Source organism: Melospiza melodia, chromosome 8 (genome assembly GCF_035770615.1).
Source record: "Melospiza melodia melodia isolate bMelMel2 chromosome 8, bMelMel2.pri, whole genome shotgun sequence".
Lineage (NCBI taxonomy): Eukaryota > Metazoa > Chordata > Aves > Passeriformes > Passerellidae > Melospiza > Melospiza melodia.
This window is the reverse complement of record NC_086201.1, coordinates 516,650-532,851: the sequence shown is the minus strand read 5'-3', so window position 1 is coordinate 532,851 and position 16,202 is coordinate 516,650. Positions and strand designations below refer to the sequence as shown.

The 16,202-nt window shown below is 54.2% G+C and overlaps 1 protein-coding gene across 1 annotated transcript; it reads right to left on the bottom strand.

Annotated features, from left to right (window-relative positions):
* Positions 1-1,152: 1,152 nt before the first annotated feature.
* On the bottom strand, positions 1,153-15,266 carry ACVR1C (activin A receptor type 1C). The gene is made up of 8 exons (XM_063161474.1): positions 15,024-15,266; positions 10,089-10,322; positions 8,772-9,002; positions 7,632-7,799; positions 6,702-6,858; positions 6,179-6,303; positions 5,937-6,067; positions 1,153-5,050 (listed from the first exon to the last, which is right to left on the bottom strand). The coding sequence occupies exons 1-8, from the start codon at positions 15,175-15,177 to the stop codon at positions 4,925-4,927; spliced, it is 1,326 nt and encodes a 441-aa protein (XP_063017544.1). The 5' UTR covers positions 15,178-15,266; the 3' UTR covers positions 1,153-4,924.
* Positions 15,267-16,202: the final 936 nt, after the last annotated feature.

Genomic DNA, 16,202 nt, shown 5'->3' with positions numbered 1-16,202 from the left:
GGGCGCCCTCCTCCAGCGCAGGCTGCTCCTGCCCGCTCCAGCCCGGCTCCCAGGGACGGGGCTCTCATCCCTCCGGGGCTGCAGCGCCCGCAGGGTGTCTGCCCCAGCCCCCGACCCGCGCAAAGGAGGAGCCATCCCCCCTCGGTGGGTGGGACACAGCCCTCGGGGGCTCGGGAGCCGCTCCCCTCCTCACTGCCGAGCGCACACCGGGGGCTGCGGGGGACCCGATGGACTCAGCAATAGGAACCTGGGCAATCAGCCCGTTCTCTTTCCCAGCCAGCCCGCACCGAGCGGGGTCTGCCGTGTGCCAGCCTCGCAGGCCGGCATGTGCAGCCGGGGCACGACACCCAGGGCAGAGGCACCGCCCGCCTCCACCTTTCCAGGTGCGCTGGAAAAGAATGAATGCCGGGAGGCAGAGATGGCCCCGGCGCTGGAACGGCAGCACGCAGCTCTCCGGGGCCGGAGGGACAGCACGCAGCTCCCCGGGGCCGGGCGCGGAGATGCCCTCGGCTCTGGAAGGACAGCACGCAGCTCTCCGGGGCCGGCGCGGAGATGCCCTCGGTGCTGCGGGGACAGCACGCCGCTCCCCGGGGCCGTGCTGGCCGGGGGATGGCCGCCGATGCCCACCGTGAGCCCCCGGCTGTGCTGGGCCATCGGACCCGGCTGCCCGGGCACAGCCACCGCCGTGACGGTGACACCGGCCTGGAGACGGGCAGAGACCAGAGAGCCCACGAGTAACTGCTGCAATGCAAAGCTCTTGTTAAGGGGGAAAAAAACCCAAAAAACCCCCATAGTATCCTTCAAAAGCCACCGAAGTTTCTTGGGTCACAGCATGGCAGATTTCATTTTGACATGCCTTAAGTTAAAATAAAGTCTGACTTAAATTCCCGGATTATGGCTGTGTCAGGGAGATTTTCAAGCATGCACACTCCAGAATTGAGTGCTCAGAGTGGGCTGGTCCCACTCAGATTTGCAGCCCTGAAAATCTCACTAGGGGGAAGAGCAGGATCAGGAGTGCTGTATGAAAGGGAGCTCAGAGTGGGTGCAAGAGACACCAGGGAAGGGCTCTACAGGCTCACACAGGCTCACACAGGCTCAACCCTCCTCCCCTCACACGAACATAAGAACAATTTCAGGCCACGGGAACACAAGGGCAGAGTATGCTGAATTTATTAAAATTGCCACGTCTTCCCCAAATCCGCATACAAAATACAACAGCTAAACCATTATTTACATCCAGGCAGCTGCAATATCAAGCAATAACTATAGCAATAGTTTTAAAAATAACCCTGCAGTGTACACAGATCAGATATTTCACAACACGAGGGTTGAAGTTAGCATTGCACTGCTATACTTAGTTCAGAAATATTACAGTGTTCCAGATAAAATACTCACACTTCTTTTAAAAACAGACAACTGAGGAAGTGGTTTGTAGATTGACAAAACATGACACCTTTTTCTTAGGGATTGAGAATCACAGCAGGCTTAGACACAATGTCATAGCTACATTCAAAACACATCTGGTCCATTTATGCCAAAAATACATTCAGTGTAAGTTACAATTTATTGCACATTTCTTATATTCTGTAGAAATATATTGTACCTCGGTGCTTATTCCCTGTACATTCATAAATATTGCTCTGCCCACTAGAGCAGAACGTGGACATCTTTCCCTCAAAGCTTTGGGGGGCTGGGGTCCCGCGGCCTGTGGGGAGGGTCCCGGGGCCCACGGACACACAGCCAGGGGCAGAGGAGGGACAGACATGCAGGGCTGCTGGGGCACCCAGGCGCTGGCCCTGGCATCCCCAGGGATGGGTCAAGGACACCCCAAGGCCTCTCCAACACACCCTCCCTGAGCCAGAGCAGGGTTTGAGCCATAACCTTCACCAGCACGCAGGGCTGTGCCTGTCCCCGTGCACCCAAAGGAGTGCCAGCGTGTGCCCGCCTGCAGTGCCCGGTGCCCGCCTGTCCCAGCAGCATCCCCAGTGCCCCCTGGCCCTGTCCTGCGATGCCGCCCCCGGGCAAAGCCCAAACTCCTCCTTGCCATGACCTGGGGCGGCCTCGAGCCCACCCTGGCTCAGCAGCTGCAGGGACTGGGGAAAACCTGCCCTGCTCAGAGCCCAGACCCATTGTGGGGACCGGGCACACTTCTAAACCCATTTATTCGTAATTCCCGAATCTAGTACCAAGCAAAGTGACACAGCAATTGCTAAAATATTGCAGGACTCTTTATAGTGTCATGTGAGGGAATGAACTTGATTAAGTGCAAATTATAAAAGTAGAGGAGTGCAAAAGAGATTACAGCCTGAATTTCTAAAGGAGTGTGTGGGGGCAGCAGTTCAAGTAGTACAAAAAAAATTAGGTGTTAGGAAACATTAATTAACTTTCCCTTTCAGTGCATAACCCCTACATTAAACTTTAGGTTGTTATTAGAAGCAAATTATAAATTATTGGTTATTCCCCCCCTGTTAGAAGCATCAGTTAGGGAAATCTGAAAGTGGTAACAGGTTTTGAGCATCCTTGACCTTGAAAATCTTCATTTTTTCATTTCATTAAGAACTTTTGCTTTAAGTGAAGATTATCAGGAGCATTGTGACCTCTGAGGAAACCTAAGCCTCCCTAAACTGCACAGAAGTGTCTTGGCATAACCTCTGTGCTTAAATTAGACCAAGACAAACCCACAGGGAGGGGAAAGGCCACTCAAACAAGGGTTCTTTGGAGTTTTTCTAAAGGACTTTAGAGTCTACAAACATTTCAGAGCTCAATACAACATCAGCCCCTTGGCTCAGTTGCGCTCAACTCCAATCCATCAAAATGTACATTCACCTCTCAACAACAAAAGAGAAAAGAAAACCAGAGCAAAAATACTGAGTTGGGTGAAAAGCCAGGGCAAACAGACCATAATGTGATGCCAAGAGCTGTGTCCAGGGAAAAGGTTAAAGCACTTCTGGGGCTGTGTGAGGAGCAGCTGAGCCTGAGCATCCTCCATCCACACTTTCCAGCCAGGCACCAGCAGGGTCTTGTTCAAATTACTGGGCTGGTCAACAGTTTTCAGAGGCTCCAGGGGAGAAACTGAAACTCTTTTCCCACTTAAAAAAAAAAATACAGCTTTGATTCTTCCTTTTTAAGATAGTAGGTTCTTGCACATACTACAAGAACAGACACTGGGCCTTAGCTTTGCAATTTTTTTTGATAGTCAAGTCAGCACCAGGCTTTGGATCATGCAGCTGCCAAGATCACCCCTCAAACAGCCTGCAGAGTCACACCACTGAGCTCCATGGGGCGTTCATGCGCTTGAAGCACCCAGGAACTGAAGCACAGAACCCCAGAATGGTTTGGGTCGGCAGAGACCTTACAGCTTGTCTGGTTTTACCTCGCAGGGACCCCTTCCATGGACCAGGCTGCTCCAGGCCCCCTCCCCTGCATGGATCCCTAATCGAGCCGTGGTGGGTGGGGTGTGGGAAGCCACCATGCAGCACTGCTGGCTGCAGCGGAGGGAGCAGGATGCAGGGCTGGGCTGCAGCAGACAGGGGCAAGCTGCAGTGCCATGCTGCAGCACTCAGAGCCCTGCAGGCTGAGCTCTCAAGCTGCCCACAGCCTCCCACAGCAGCTCACAGCCAGCAAGCACCCACACCATCCTGAGGGTGGGCACAGCAGGGTGAAGCCAGAGTAATGGATGGCACTGCTGACCCACACTCAGTAAAATTTAACCCATTCTTGCCTGCAATAGCTCCAGGGAAGAGATTTTGCACCAACAGCTCCTGCCATGGACCTCTGGGGGCCACACCAGATTTCTGCAAAGCTTTGCTATTCTGGAAGCGTCTCTGGGATTAATTCCCATGGGCCAGATGGATTTAGAAACATGTCAAGAACCCTAAGACTATGAAATGTATAATTTTGCCTATTAAGAATACTCCAACACTATATTCAAATATGTGGGCCATTCACAAAATGCCAGAACACTGCTGAATTTTAACACAGCAACTCATGTTGCTGGCTTCTGATATTATGGAAACCTGGTCAGAAATGTAAATATTCATCACCAGCCTGGTGCAGTTACAAAATTCTATAACAAACCTCTGAACACATTGCATTAGCATTTGTTAAAGCTTCCCCCTAATACATCAAAAGGCACTAAAAAATTGCTGCCAGTGATTGGAAAAACATTGCTAAAAATAAATATTTTCTCAGTTTAGGTAGAACTTCTCCTGTTCCATCCCTTCACAGCTAACAGAAAAGTGTTGCCTCTGTTATTTTTCCTAATAACTGTTAAAAGGAAAAGTTGTCCCTTCATTGATCTGTTCAATGAACAAAAGACAGAGTAAAACAACTCAATTTTTAACCATGACATTGTATGTGAAATTGAGACAATAAAAATAAATGTTAATAGGGAACCGACTCAATGGTTTTGCTCACAGTCTACACACTTAGTGGAATTTCCATCTTTTCCAATTGATTGGTTAATTATAAATATAGTAATTCAAAATGCATTTACTGACAACCACTTTTCAAATCCCTGAAATAAAATTTAAAAAAAAAAAGGTAAAAATCTGGGTTAATTTGGTCTTTTTCTTGGTTTGAGGACAGAACATGAGGTTTGTCTCACAAACAGGCTTTAACCAACACCAGACACTTCCAGGGCGTTTGGGGTCTGACAAGGATGAAAAGCACAACAGCAAAAGGTGTTTTTACAGTGCCATGATGCTGTAAGCTCCCTCCTGCCTTCACCGGTGTCTGATTCACCGAGCAGAGCCAGAGCAAGCCCCGGCCTTGCTGTACCAAAGCCAAACGCCGAGGCGCGCGGTGCCAGGGCCGGGCACAGCGCCGGAGCTGGGCACTGCCCGCGCCGTCTGAGGTAGAGCAGAAACACAAACCCGGCTGCACCGGGGAGCCGGGCAGCGCAGCACCCCCGGCCCCGGGGCTGTCAGGCCTTGCAGTCCTCGGGCACGCAGAGCTGAGAGATGGTTTTCTTGACGCGCAGCGCCGTGAGACGCGCGGCACCGCTGGCACGCCAGCACTCCCGCATCAGCCGGCCCAGCACCCGCAGCGCCTGCCGGGCACAGCGGGCACTCAGCAGGGGCTGGCATGGGGATGGGCATGGGGACAGACAGGGGCTGGGCATGGGGCAGAGAGGGTACGGACAGGGGCTGGGGATGGGGATGGCAATGGGGGCAGTCAGGGCCTGGGGGATAGGAATGGGACTGGGTACAGACAGGGGCTGGGGATGGAAACGGGAATGCGTACAGACAGGGGCTGAAGGATGGAAATGGGATCAGGGTGCAGACAGAGGCTGGGGACAGAGATGGCACCAGGTACAGACAGGGGCTGGGGGATGGAAACGGGACCTGGGAACAAACAGGGTGTGTGGGGACTGAAACAGGAGCTGGTACACACAGGGGCTGGGGACAGAGATGGGACCAGGTACAGACAGGGGCTGGAGGATAGAAATGGGATCAGGTACAAATAGGGGCTGGGGACAGAAACTGGACCGGGGAACAAACAGAGTGTGTAGGGACAGAAATGGGACCAGGGTACAGGTAGGGGCTGGGGGATAGAAATGGGACCCAGGTACAGACAGCGTCTGCAGGCGGACAGACAACAGCCAGAGATGCAACCACCACCCCCTGCTTTCTGGTTTTAACATAGGGAGATAAAGTGCAGTGCTCTGAAATAGTGACACAACAGCAGCAGCATCAATTAAGACCTGCCTTGGAGAGCATCAAGCACTTGGTACAGAGAGTTTTTTTCTGTATTGATCTGAAGGACAGCTAGACATCTGAAGCTTCTAAATTCAGGAGAAGCTGGGCATTGAGTGCCATATCTCTCACTGAAAAATTCTGTCTTGACTTAAACTTGAAAATACAAATAACAAAATAAAACTAGAAAAAAAAAACCCTACAAAATAAAGCTAGAATAAACTAGAAAATTGCTTTTACCTCACAGCTCTGCCACTGGTTTGGAATACTTGGTCTGAGCTTCTGTTCACAGACAACCCTTCTCATGTCTTCAATGGAAGGGTCGGAAGGCACAAGGTCGTAGTAAGGCAGCTGGTACTCCTCAGTGACCCCTGGGGAGATGCATTGCTGTGCGGGTGCCCACGGCAGGGGTGGAACGGGAGGGCTGCACTGTCCCCGCCGCCCCAAACCCAGCAGGGACCAGTGAAGGGCCAAGGCCTCACCTCCGACGGAGCACCTGCGGGCAATCTCCCAGTACACCAGCCCCAGGGAGTAGATGTCTGCCCGCTTGAAGGACTCAAAGATGCTGGTGTTCATCGCGTCCTCCAGGATCTCGGGGGCCATGTACCTGTGGGGCACACAGGGTCACTCTGCTGGGGCAGCTCCCACCAAAGGCACGGCTGTGCTGACAGGGAGCCCTGTGAGCCCCCGTGGTGCTGGCAGCTGTGCCCTGCCCAGCCCAGAGCACCGGGGTGACCGGGGTGACCAGCACACCATGCCTCTCGTGGGGCAGAGAGCTCCATCCACAGCAGGGTCTGCAGCCTCCCCCACCCACCTACCCAGCCTCTCTCCCCACGGGGCCGCAGCCATCCCTGCCTGGTGCCAGGGCAGAGGGCTGATGGGGACAGGGCTGCCAGGGGCCATGCCCAGGGGCTGCAGTGCCCGACCCACATCCAGGTGCCCATGCAGGGGTTCAGGGGGTGCAGTGCCTGACCCATCCCCAGGGGTCTGTGGCTCCTGACCCACCTCCTGGTGCCCACGCGGGGGTTCTGGGGGATGTCGATGGTGTTGAGCACCGAGTCGTGCTTCACCGCCAGCCCCAGGTCGGCGATGGCGCAGGTCTCGTTCCTCTTCACCAGGATGTTCTTGGATTTCAGATCCCGGTGAGCGATCGCTGGCTTCCCTGCTCACAGCAACAGAAACCGTCTCCAGTTTTGGTAGCAACAGTGTGGATTTAATGTAAGGAGCAAGGATGTAAAACAGTTTTATTCACTTCTGTTACTGTACCCTATAGAAATATAGAAGCCTATTTTGAACCAAGTGAAGCTCTGCTGAATGTTCTCAACTTCAAAAGAAAACTTTAGGAGCATTTTTTTTTCAATATCTGTACTTCAGGAATAAAACACAAAAAGAGAAACTGGAAGTTCACTGTCCAAATTCGTTTAGAAAATTACAAAATCACTGAATGAATTGGGTCAGAAAAACCCTCCAAGACCACCGAGTCCCACCATTCCTCAGCACTGACAAGGCCACCACTAACCCATTTCCCCAAGTGTCACATCCACACAGCTTTTACCCCACCACTGCCCGGGGCAACCTGTGCCAGGGCTGGACAAGCCTTTCCATGAAGAAATTTCTCCAAGTTTTTCCTTCATTAGCGCTCACTCCCCTTCAGATGAAGAAATTTCCCCAAGTTTTTCCTTCATTAGCGCTCACTCCCCTTCAGCAGAGCTGCTTCTGTAGGCATCTCTTCAGAGGCATGGGCAAAGTGCAGACAGTGCAAGAGGAAGGGAAGGTCCCTCTGCCCTGCCTGCGCTGCACCACTCTCACCCACACTGTTCCCCCTGGTGTCAGCAGCGTGGAGAGCACTTCACGGCACCACGGCACCCATGAAGGTCTGTGAGAGCACCAAAGCTCCTGAAAACACCCCAAGGAAAGCGGGAGGGCAGCACTTGCCTTGCGTGCCCACGATCTCCATGTGCAGGTGTGCCAGGCCGCTGGCCACGGACAGTGCCAGCCTGACCATGCCCTCCACGGTCACCGTGCCCCTGTTGAGGTAGTCAAACAGCGAGCCCTGCTCGTGGTACTCCGAGACAAGCCACAGCTGAGTCCACGTCCCGTTATCTAGACAGAGGGAGCGGGAGGATTAGAAACTGGGAAAAATGCATGTCTTTTATGATTGTTTTTTTGCAAATATTAGAATGAATACTTTATGTGTTGTCTTAGAAAGTTATGCTGTATTAATTCTCTTAAGTAGTGTGTTAAATATAGTTTTAGATAATTAAAAAAATGTTAAAATAGAAACGATGCTATGTAGGATGCTTTTTTAAAAGAAAGGACTCACAGAGAGATAGCAGCCACAGGACCTAAATCTTTCCTGTGCCTAAATCCACAGCCACCTAAATCTTTCAGAAAAAAAGAATTTATTGCCCTTTTATCAGAGGAAACTAACTTCTTCCTGCCTCAAAGGCGCTGTTAGGATTCAGAGGAAGAAGGTGAGATGACCAGACAGAACCCTGTGTTTGAATGGAATTTATGCATCATGTATGAGGTGTATGAATATGCAACAGGTTATTGTTTTTAAGGGTTAATCCTTTGTTAACGGGTGTCCTTTTTCAGGCTCATGCTGCCCAGAAAAGGTACCCAGGCATCCATAACTCTTTGTCTGTATTGTCTCACATTGTCCTAATCCAAACTGTCCAAATTATTATTACTCTAACTGTATTACTATTTTTATACCCATTTTATGACTATTAAACTTATAAAATTTTAAAAACAAGTGATTGGCGTTTTTCACAGCAATGTTAGCTAGGGAAATGTTAGCTTCCCCTTTTTGGGGAATGCCAGCAAGGAGGTGTGCCAGGGAAGAGCCCGGGGCTGTGTTTCAGATGGAGCCCAGGGCAGCCCAGGGCTGTGTTTCAGATGGAGCCAGGGCAGCAGAAGCTGTGCTGGGCCAGACACTCAGGATCCAGTGAGTGTCACCACTGGGGCTGGGAGGCGCTCCGTGGCCACTGAGTCCAGCCATCAGCCAGCCCAGCACACAGAATCAGAGCTGTTTGGGCTGGCAGAGCCCGCGGGGGCCCCGGTGCTGCTCACCCTTGTTGTCAGCAGCGATGAAGCCCAGGATGTTCTCGTGCCTCAGCATCACGGTCTGGTAAATCTCTGCCTCCCGGAACCACGAGCGCTCGTCTCTGGAGGAGAAGATTTTCACAGCCACGTCCTCCCCGCACCACTTGCCGTGCCACACCTCGCCAAAGCGCCCCTTGCCCACGATCTCCTGCAGCACGATAGTCCTGGCGATGGTTCTCTGCACCAGCAGAGGCAGGCCTGGGGAAAGAGAGGAGGGGGCTGTGAAACGGCTCAGCCGGGGCCTCAAAGCCCAGCACTGCCCCCTCCCAGTCAGCTGCACCCGTGGCTTTGCTTCCCAACCGTGCCAAGCGAAAATCCCCTCCCAGCCACCCTCTCCTCAAACAGCACTTCTTGATGTTACTTCTCAGTGTCTGTACATAGAAAAAACTTGTTAAAACCCCAGTAAATATCTTAAAATTTGGCGCAAACTACTCCATTTGGTTTGATACAGACTGCAGCTGTCCTGAAGTCAATTAGTTGCTCTACTCTGGCTGAAATTTTTGAAAATAAAAATAAATTATAATGGCAGCTCCACTGTGCTTTGCCAGCCACAAACCCTGCCTGGTTTGATTTGATTCTGTGTTTTTTGGAGACTTAACACCTTGACTTTGGCTGAAATCAGAACAAATCACCCCGATGCATGGGGCTCTGGCTCTGTTCAAGTCCAGCCCTGTTCCTGTCTCAGGGACGGCTGGGAACTGCTGAAAACTTCAGCATAAATAACGCCGAAGTCTGCTCATTAGAGCTGTGAAAAGGCATTAGGGAAGAACAACAACTTAATCCTCGGAGGTATGCAGCTCACGGAAATAAATTAAATTAGGCACCATTTGTGCGTTTTTCACTTACAAATAAAAGCAAGCATAGTTTACATACTTTTCAATAAAAGCTCTAGTCAGGGAAGGTTGGGCTGTACATCACTGTTCAAATGAGCTGGAATTTGTGATTTCCCACCTCATTTTTAGGTTTCTTTGGTTTAACAAGTTCTCAATAGCAATGGAGGCATCAGAGTAGAAATAGGGAAAATGTTAAAAAGATTAATGTTCTGCTCAAAACAAGAATTTGGAGGAACATTATTCTGCCACGAAACACAAAAAAAGAATGGGAAGCAGCACCCTGAGCCGCTCAGGTGAAGTTCGCACCTTCCATTATGTGCCACGCCGCCCCAGCCGGCAGCGCTGGGCTCCGCGCGCGGTTCTGATTACTCAGTTCCCGTTTCTAACGCCTCCGTTCCGGCACAGACCCGAACTGCCGCGTTTGGGCAGCGCCCCCGGGGCCCGCACGTACCGGAGCCGGAGCCCGAGGTGGTCATGTCGGAGATGAGGTCCTTGAGCGTCCGGCCCGAGCCCGCCAGGCTGCCCTCGCACGGCGGCTCCTCCACGCTGGGCGGGCGGCGCCGCCAGCCCCGGGCCGAGCGGGCGAGCAGCGCGGCCAGCAGCGCCAGCAGCGCCAGCGGCACGGCCACGGCGGCCAGCAGCGCCGCCCGGAGCCGGCCCGCCCCGCCCGAGGGTGCTGCTGCTGCTGCGGGACAGACAGACAGACAGACAGAGTGACAGAGTGACACACGGACCGAGCGGCACCGCCCCGCACCGCCCGAGGGCCCTGCTGCTGCTGCTGGGACAGACAGAGTGACAGAGTGACACACGGACCGAGCGGCACCGCCACGGCGGCCAGCAGCGCCGCCCGGAGCCGGCCCGCCCCGCCCGCGGGCCCTGCTGCTGCTGCTGCGGGACAGACAGACAGAGTGACAGAGTGACACACGGACCGAGCGGCACCGCCACGGCGGCCAGCAGCGCCGCCCGGAGCCGGCCCGCCCCGCCCGAGGGCCCTGCTGCTGCTGCGGGACAGACAGACAGACAGACAGAGTGACAGAGTGACACACGGACCGAGCGGCACCGCCACGGCGGCCAGCAGCGCCGCCCGGAGCCGGCCCGCCCCGCCCGAGGGCCCTGCTGCTGCTGCTGCCGGACAGACAGACAGACAGAGTGACAGACAGAGTGACAGAGTGACACACGGACCGAGCGGCACCGCCACGGCGGCCAGCAGCGCCGCCCGGAGCCGGCCCGCCCCGCCCGAGGGCCCTGCTGCTGCTGCTGCCGGACAGACAGACAGACAGACAGAGTGACAGAGTGACACACGGACCGAGCGGCACCGCCCCGCACCGCCCGCGGGCCCTGCTGCTGCTGCTGGGACAGACAGACAGACAGACAGACAGACCAGAGAGTGACACTGCAGCTCACAGTGACCCGCTGGGCTGGGACACCGCAGCAGTCACACAATTACAGAATCACACAGATTCACACAGAATCACTGATTCACACAGGATCAGACATAATCACACATTCACACAATCATACAGGATCACACAATCATAGAATCACAGAATCACACATAATCACTGATTCACAGCATCACACAGGATCACACAATCACAGAATTCCAGAATCACCAGGTTGGAAGAGACCTTCAATCCCATCGAGTCCAACCCAGCCCCAGCACCTCAAGCAAACCCTGGCACTGAGTGCCACATCCAGGTTGTGTTAAACACACCCAGGGATGGTGGCTGCACCCCTCCCCAGGCAGACCATTCCAGAACTTTATCGCCCTTTCTGTAAAAAACCTTTTCCTAATATCCAACCTATATTTCCCTTGGTGCAGCTTGAGACTGTGACCTCTGGCCTGGAGAAAGAGCCCAGCCCCAGCTGAGCACAGGCACCTTTCAGGGAGCTGCAGAGAGTGATAAGGTCACCCCTGAGTCTCCATTTCTCCATTCCATGCTTTCCCACCATTGTCCTGGCCGGGAGACAGAACAGACAGGACAGACAGGACAGACAGGACAGACAGGACCGGCAGGACAGGCCACGTGTCTGTAAGTGAGGGAGCCTTTCCCCCATACACCTTCTGTTCTGCTCTCTGGCCAGCATTCTGAGCACTGCCCAAGGAGCTCTAGGAAGACACTGCTGAGGGACTCACTTGCACAGGAACACACATGATTCTTTCCATGTCCCCAAAATTTGAAATAAGTTAACAAGAAAAATCAACCAGTGCTTTCCCCTCAAATGAAACAAACCAGAAATATGAACCATAAAAAACCCACAACACTCAGAACTGTGAGTATAAATCAGATCTCAGAGCTGCAGCAGATGTAAGAATCACAAACTCCACCCCATGCCAGGTCACTCCTTCCCTTCAGGGAGAAGCTGGGCCTCAAGCACACCTTAACCTGGAGTTTGAGAGTGCCCACGGTGATGTGGGGTCTCCAAGGCAGCAGCAAACAGGTTCAGCACCCACTGCTATCCTCCTGCAGTCAGTACCACACATCTGTTCACCAGAACAACCCCAAGCCTCCTGAACACAAAGCTGTACATTGTGTTCACAGGCTTGCCCTTTGAGGACTTCAAGAGGCTGCTCCAGGGGTGACCCAGGAAGTTTGTAAGAGGATTTATGAGCAGGATTCCTCCTTGCAACTGCTGCTTGTTAACTGACACGCCAGCATCTCCTAAACCCTTTTCATTGTGTTTCCACAGGGCTGAGGTTTCCCTGAAACAGGGATGGAGAACAACACAGAGGGATCCCTCCTGCCCCAGGAGCTCTGGCACCTCACTGAGCCAGCCCTGCCACCCCAGACTGTGCGGGGGACACTGTGTGGGACGGCAGGAGTGGCTCTGAGCAGGACGGGCTCTGTGCAGGGGACACTGCAGGACAGCAGGACAGCAGGACAGGTTCTGTGCAGGGGACACTGTGCAGGACAGCAGGACAGCAGGACGGGCTCTGTGCAGGGGACACCGTGCAGGACAGCAGGACAGGCTCTGTGCAGGGGACACTGTGCAGGACAGCAGGACAGCAGGACAGGCTCTGTGCAGGGGACACCGTGCAGGACAGCAGGACAGGCTCTGTGCAGGGGACACTGTGCAGGACAGCAGGACAGGTTCTGTGCAGGGGACACTGTGCAGGACAGCAGGACAGGCTCTGTGCAGGGGACACTGTGCAGGACAGCAGGACAGCAGGAGGGGCTCTGTGCAGGGGACACCGTGCAGGACAGCAGGACGGGCTCACAGCGGGCACAGAGCACAGGGCATGAGCTGTCCCCCGGCTGTCCAGCACTTGCCCTGAGCCATCCGAGCCAGGCTCCTCCCTGCAGGGCTTGTCAGACCCATTCCCGGTGGGAATGAGGCTCATTCCTCCCTGGCTGAAGACAAACACACACACAGGAGATGCTGACCACACCACGTCAGTGCTTCCCCCCAGCTGCTGGAAAACAACACGACATGAACAAAACATGAGCGAGTTTCTTGTTCCTCGGCCACCACAGTAACAAAAACAGCGACAAAAGAAAAATCATCAGGAGGTTTGACCAGCAGGAGCTGCTCTGTGGGCAGGGCCTGGGCAGAGCATGGCCCCAGGCTCAATGCAGACCCTGCCCCAGCTGTGAGCTGTGTCCCTGCCCCGGCAGCACGGCCAGCTGTGAGGGCATTCCTGCACAGAAATGGCACAATTCCAGCACAGAAACCTCACTGCCACAGTTCCAGCACAGAAACCTCACTGCACTGCACTGCCACAATTCCAGCACACAAACCTCACTGCAGTGCACCGCCACAATTCCAGCACAGGAACATCACTGCCACAATTCCAGCACAGAAACCTCACTGCAGTGCCACAATTCTTGCACAGAAACCTCACTGCCACAATTCCAGCACAGAAACCTCACTGCCACAATTCTTGCACAGAAACCTCACTGCCACAATTCCAGCACAGAAACCTCACTGCCACAATTCCAGCACAGAAACCTCACTGCACTGCACTGCCACAACTCCAGCACAGAAACCTCACTGCCAAAATTCCAGCACAGGAACCTCACTGCACCGCCACAATTCCAGCACAGAAACCTCACTGCACCGCCACAATTCCCACTCACACGGGTTCCCTGAACCTTTGGAGCAAAGGGCTCAGGGTAACAATTCATCCCTCTTTTTTGGGACTGAAATATGAAACCAGAGGTTTTGCAAGTCCCAGCTCAAGTGCTGGAACAGCAGATGTGCCTCCACTGCTCCTCTAGAAATAGCAGCTTTCTTCCCAGCTTGGAAAAACCACCACGGCACTTTATTTCTAGAGCATGACCACAATTAGCATGTCCCTTCCGTGGTCAGCTGAAAGAAAAACAATGTCCTAGGGTGACTGGATGATGCTTGTATTCCCAGCTGTCTGTGGGGATACAGGCATCATACAAATCATCCTTAGCACCAATTAAACAATGCTGATTCCTGCCCCACGGCGCAGGTGAGGCTGGCACCAGGGTTCACCAGCAGGTGACAGTGCCCAAGGCTCCCCCATGGTCTGCCCAGCAACAGCCTTTCAAATGCCATTAAGAACTACATGATTGCTTCTTAAATTCAAGCTATAAATTTAAATTGTGTGTTAATTTGCATCTTTATTACCTGCAACATATCTCACTATTGTATATAAAAAGCGATTATCTGATAAAATGGTGTATTTTACACATTTTTTTAAAAAAGCCTGGAATAAACACAAAATTGGGATTTTCTTTCCAAATCTTGGAAAGAAGAAAAAAATTAAACTAAAATTGTGCTAAAAATAGTATAAATATTTATTTTTAGAAAGCACCGAATCAACAACATTGAGCCTGGCAGCCTCACACACTGCACCAGCCGGGTGACACACGGGGCTCCTGGGAGTGCCAACCTTCGTCCTGCCTGTCACTGGGAGCTGGAATCTCACAGCTTCCTTCCCAGCCCTGCTGAGCAGGGCACTGGGGTGCCACTGGTGTGACGCTGCTGTGACACTGCTGTGACACCACACACCAGCTGCCCCTCAGGCTGCTCACACAAACCACGGCCACCCCAGGCTCAAACTGCTGAAACTGCCCGTGCCCAAGGGGTCCCAGCAGTGCCTCGGGTGCCCCACTGCTCTGCCCAGGACAGCGCCCACGGGGCATGGAGGCCAGCGCCGGGACACCCTTAGAAAGGCAGGAAACTGCAGTTAATGGCCGAGCTGCAGTTTGTAGTTGGCTGTGTGAGTGCAGCTGGGAGCAGCGTGCCCAGGCAGCCCCCAGCCCACAGTGTGCCCAGGCAGCCCCCAGCCGAGGACAGAGTGTGCCCCCCAGCCCGTGGTGTGCCCAGCCTGGGACAGCGTGTGCCCAGGCAGCCCCCAGTGTGCCCAGGCAGCCCCCAGCGTGCCCCCCAGCCGGGCCAGCGTGGCACTCACCGAGGGGCAGGCGCAGCGTGATGTTGTTGCAGAAGTCGGTGTAGCAGCACTCGGTGCGGGTGACGTTCTTGGAGCTGTGGCAGAAGACCTGGGCGTGCAGCTCGGGCAGGGACACGCAGGACTTGACCACCTCCTCGCGCCCGTTGGTCAGCATCACCGAGGCCCAGCAGGCGCCCTCCGTGTGGCACGTGAAGTTGGTGTGCTCGCACAGCTGGCACACGCACTGCAGGCCTGCAACAGGGCACGGCTGGGCACGGGCGTGTGGGGGCACGCGAGCCCCAGGGCACCGTGCCAGCTGCCTGCCAGGGCACCCCGTGAGCTCCGGCACAGGGTCGGGGCTGGGAATGGGGTGCTGGGAATGGGGTGCTGGGAATGGGGTGCTGGGAAAGGGGTGCTGGGCTGCAGCCGGTGCCAGGGCACACCTGCAGCACGGGTCCCCAGCACCCATAGGTGACAAGTGTTTAAATCTCAGTCCCAGAGGATTTTAGGGATGTCATCTGTCTTTTGTGGTGCAGAAGAACGGCCACCCCAAAAAGCAGCTCCCCTGAAAGCTGGCTCCCAAAACCCCAGCACTCCCTGCCTGTCCCACAGCAGCCACCCCAGCCCAACTGTGCCAGAGCTGCCTGGGTGACAGCCCCGAGCCAGGTGAAACACACACAGCACCCCAGCACGGGCACAGGTACAGGGACAGACTCCTCCTCCTCCTCCCTGTGTGCCCTGAGATGAGGCACCTTGTCCAGGCCACCTTGTCCAGGCCACCCTCCAGCTCTGCCAGTCTGAGCCCTGCTCTACTCAGGACAATCATTTCAGCCATAAATCTCTGTTTCCTTTGGAACTGTGGGGGAGAGGGCCTTTCTTTTACCTAAGGATAAGAGATTTGAAAAGTAGAACATGGGCTACTGGTGGGCCTGCCAGTGCTGGGGGCACAGCTGGGCTCACTGACCTTAGAGGGCTTCCAGCCTAAACCATTCCATGATTCTGCAATCCCAGAGTACTCAGAGGAGCACAGAAGTCCTGACAGACATCAGCACAAATCTGGTTTCTGTCTCTGTGCCCCTCTTTGCTCCCCTTCTACAGTCCCCACCCTGTGCCACCCCTCTGCAGGGGCAGCTGGGGTTTATCTGCACCCGGGCCCACCACAACCCTCCCTGGCACGGTGTCTGTGCTGGGCGAGGCGTG

Excerpts from the sequence above, each read along its gene's own strand:
- ACVR1C (XM_063161474.1), bottom strand. The coding sequence starts at position 15,177 with ATGCTGACCAACGGGCGCGAGGAGGTGGTCAAGTCCTGCGTGTCCCTG. Across the intron at positions 9,003-10,088 it reads CACCTCGGGCTCCGGCTCCG|GCCTGCCTCTGCTGGTGCAG; the intron begins GTACGTGCGGGC and ends CTCTTTCCCCAG. Across the intron at positions 6,068-6,178 it reads CCGCAGGTGCTCCGTCGGAG|GGGTCACTGAGGAGTACCAG; the intron begins GTGAGGCCTTGG and ends GCATCTCCCCAG.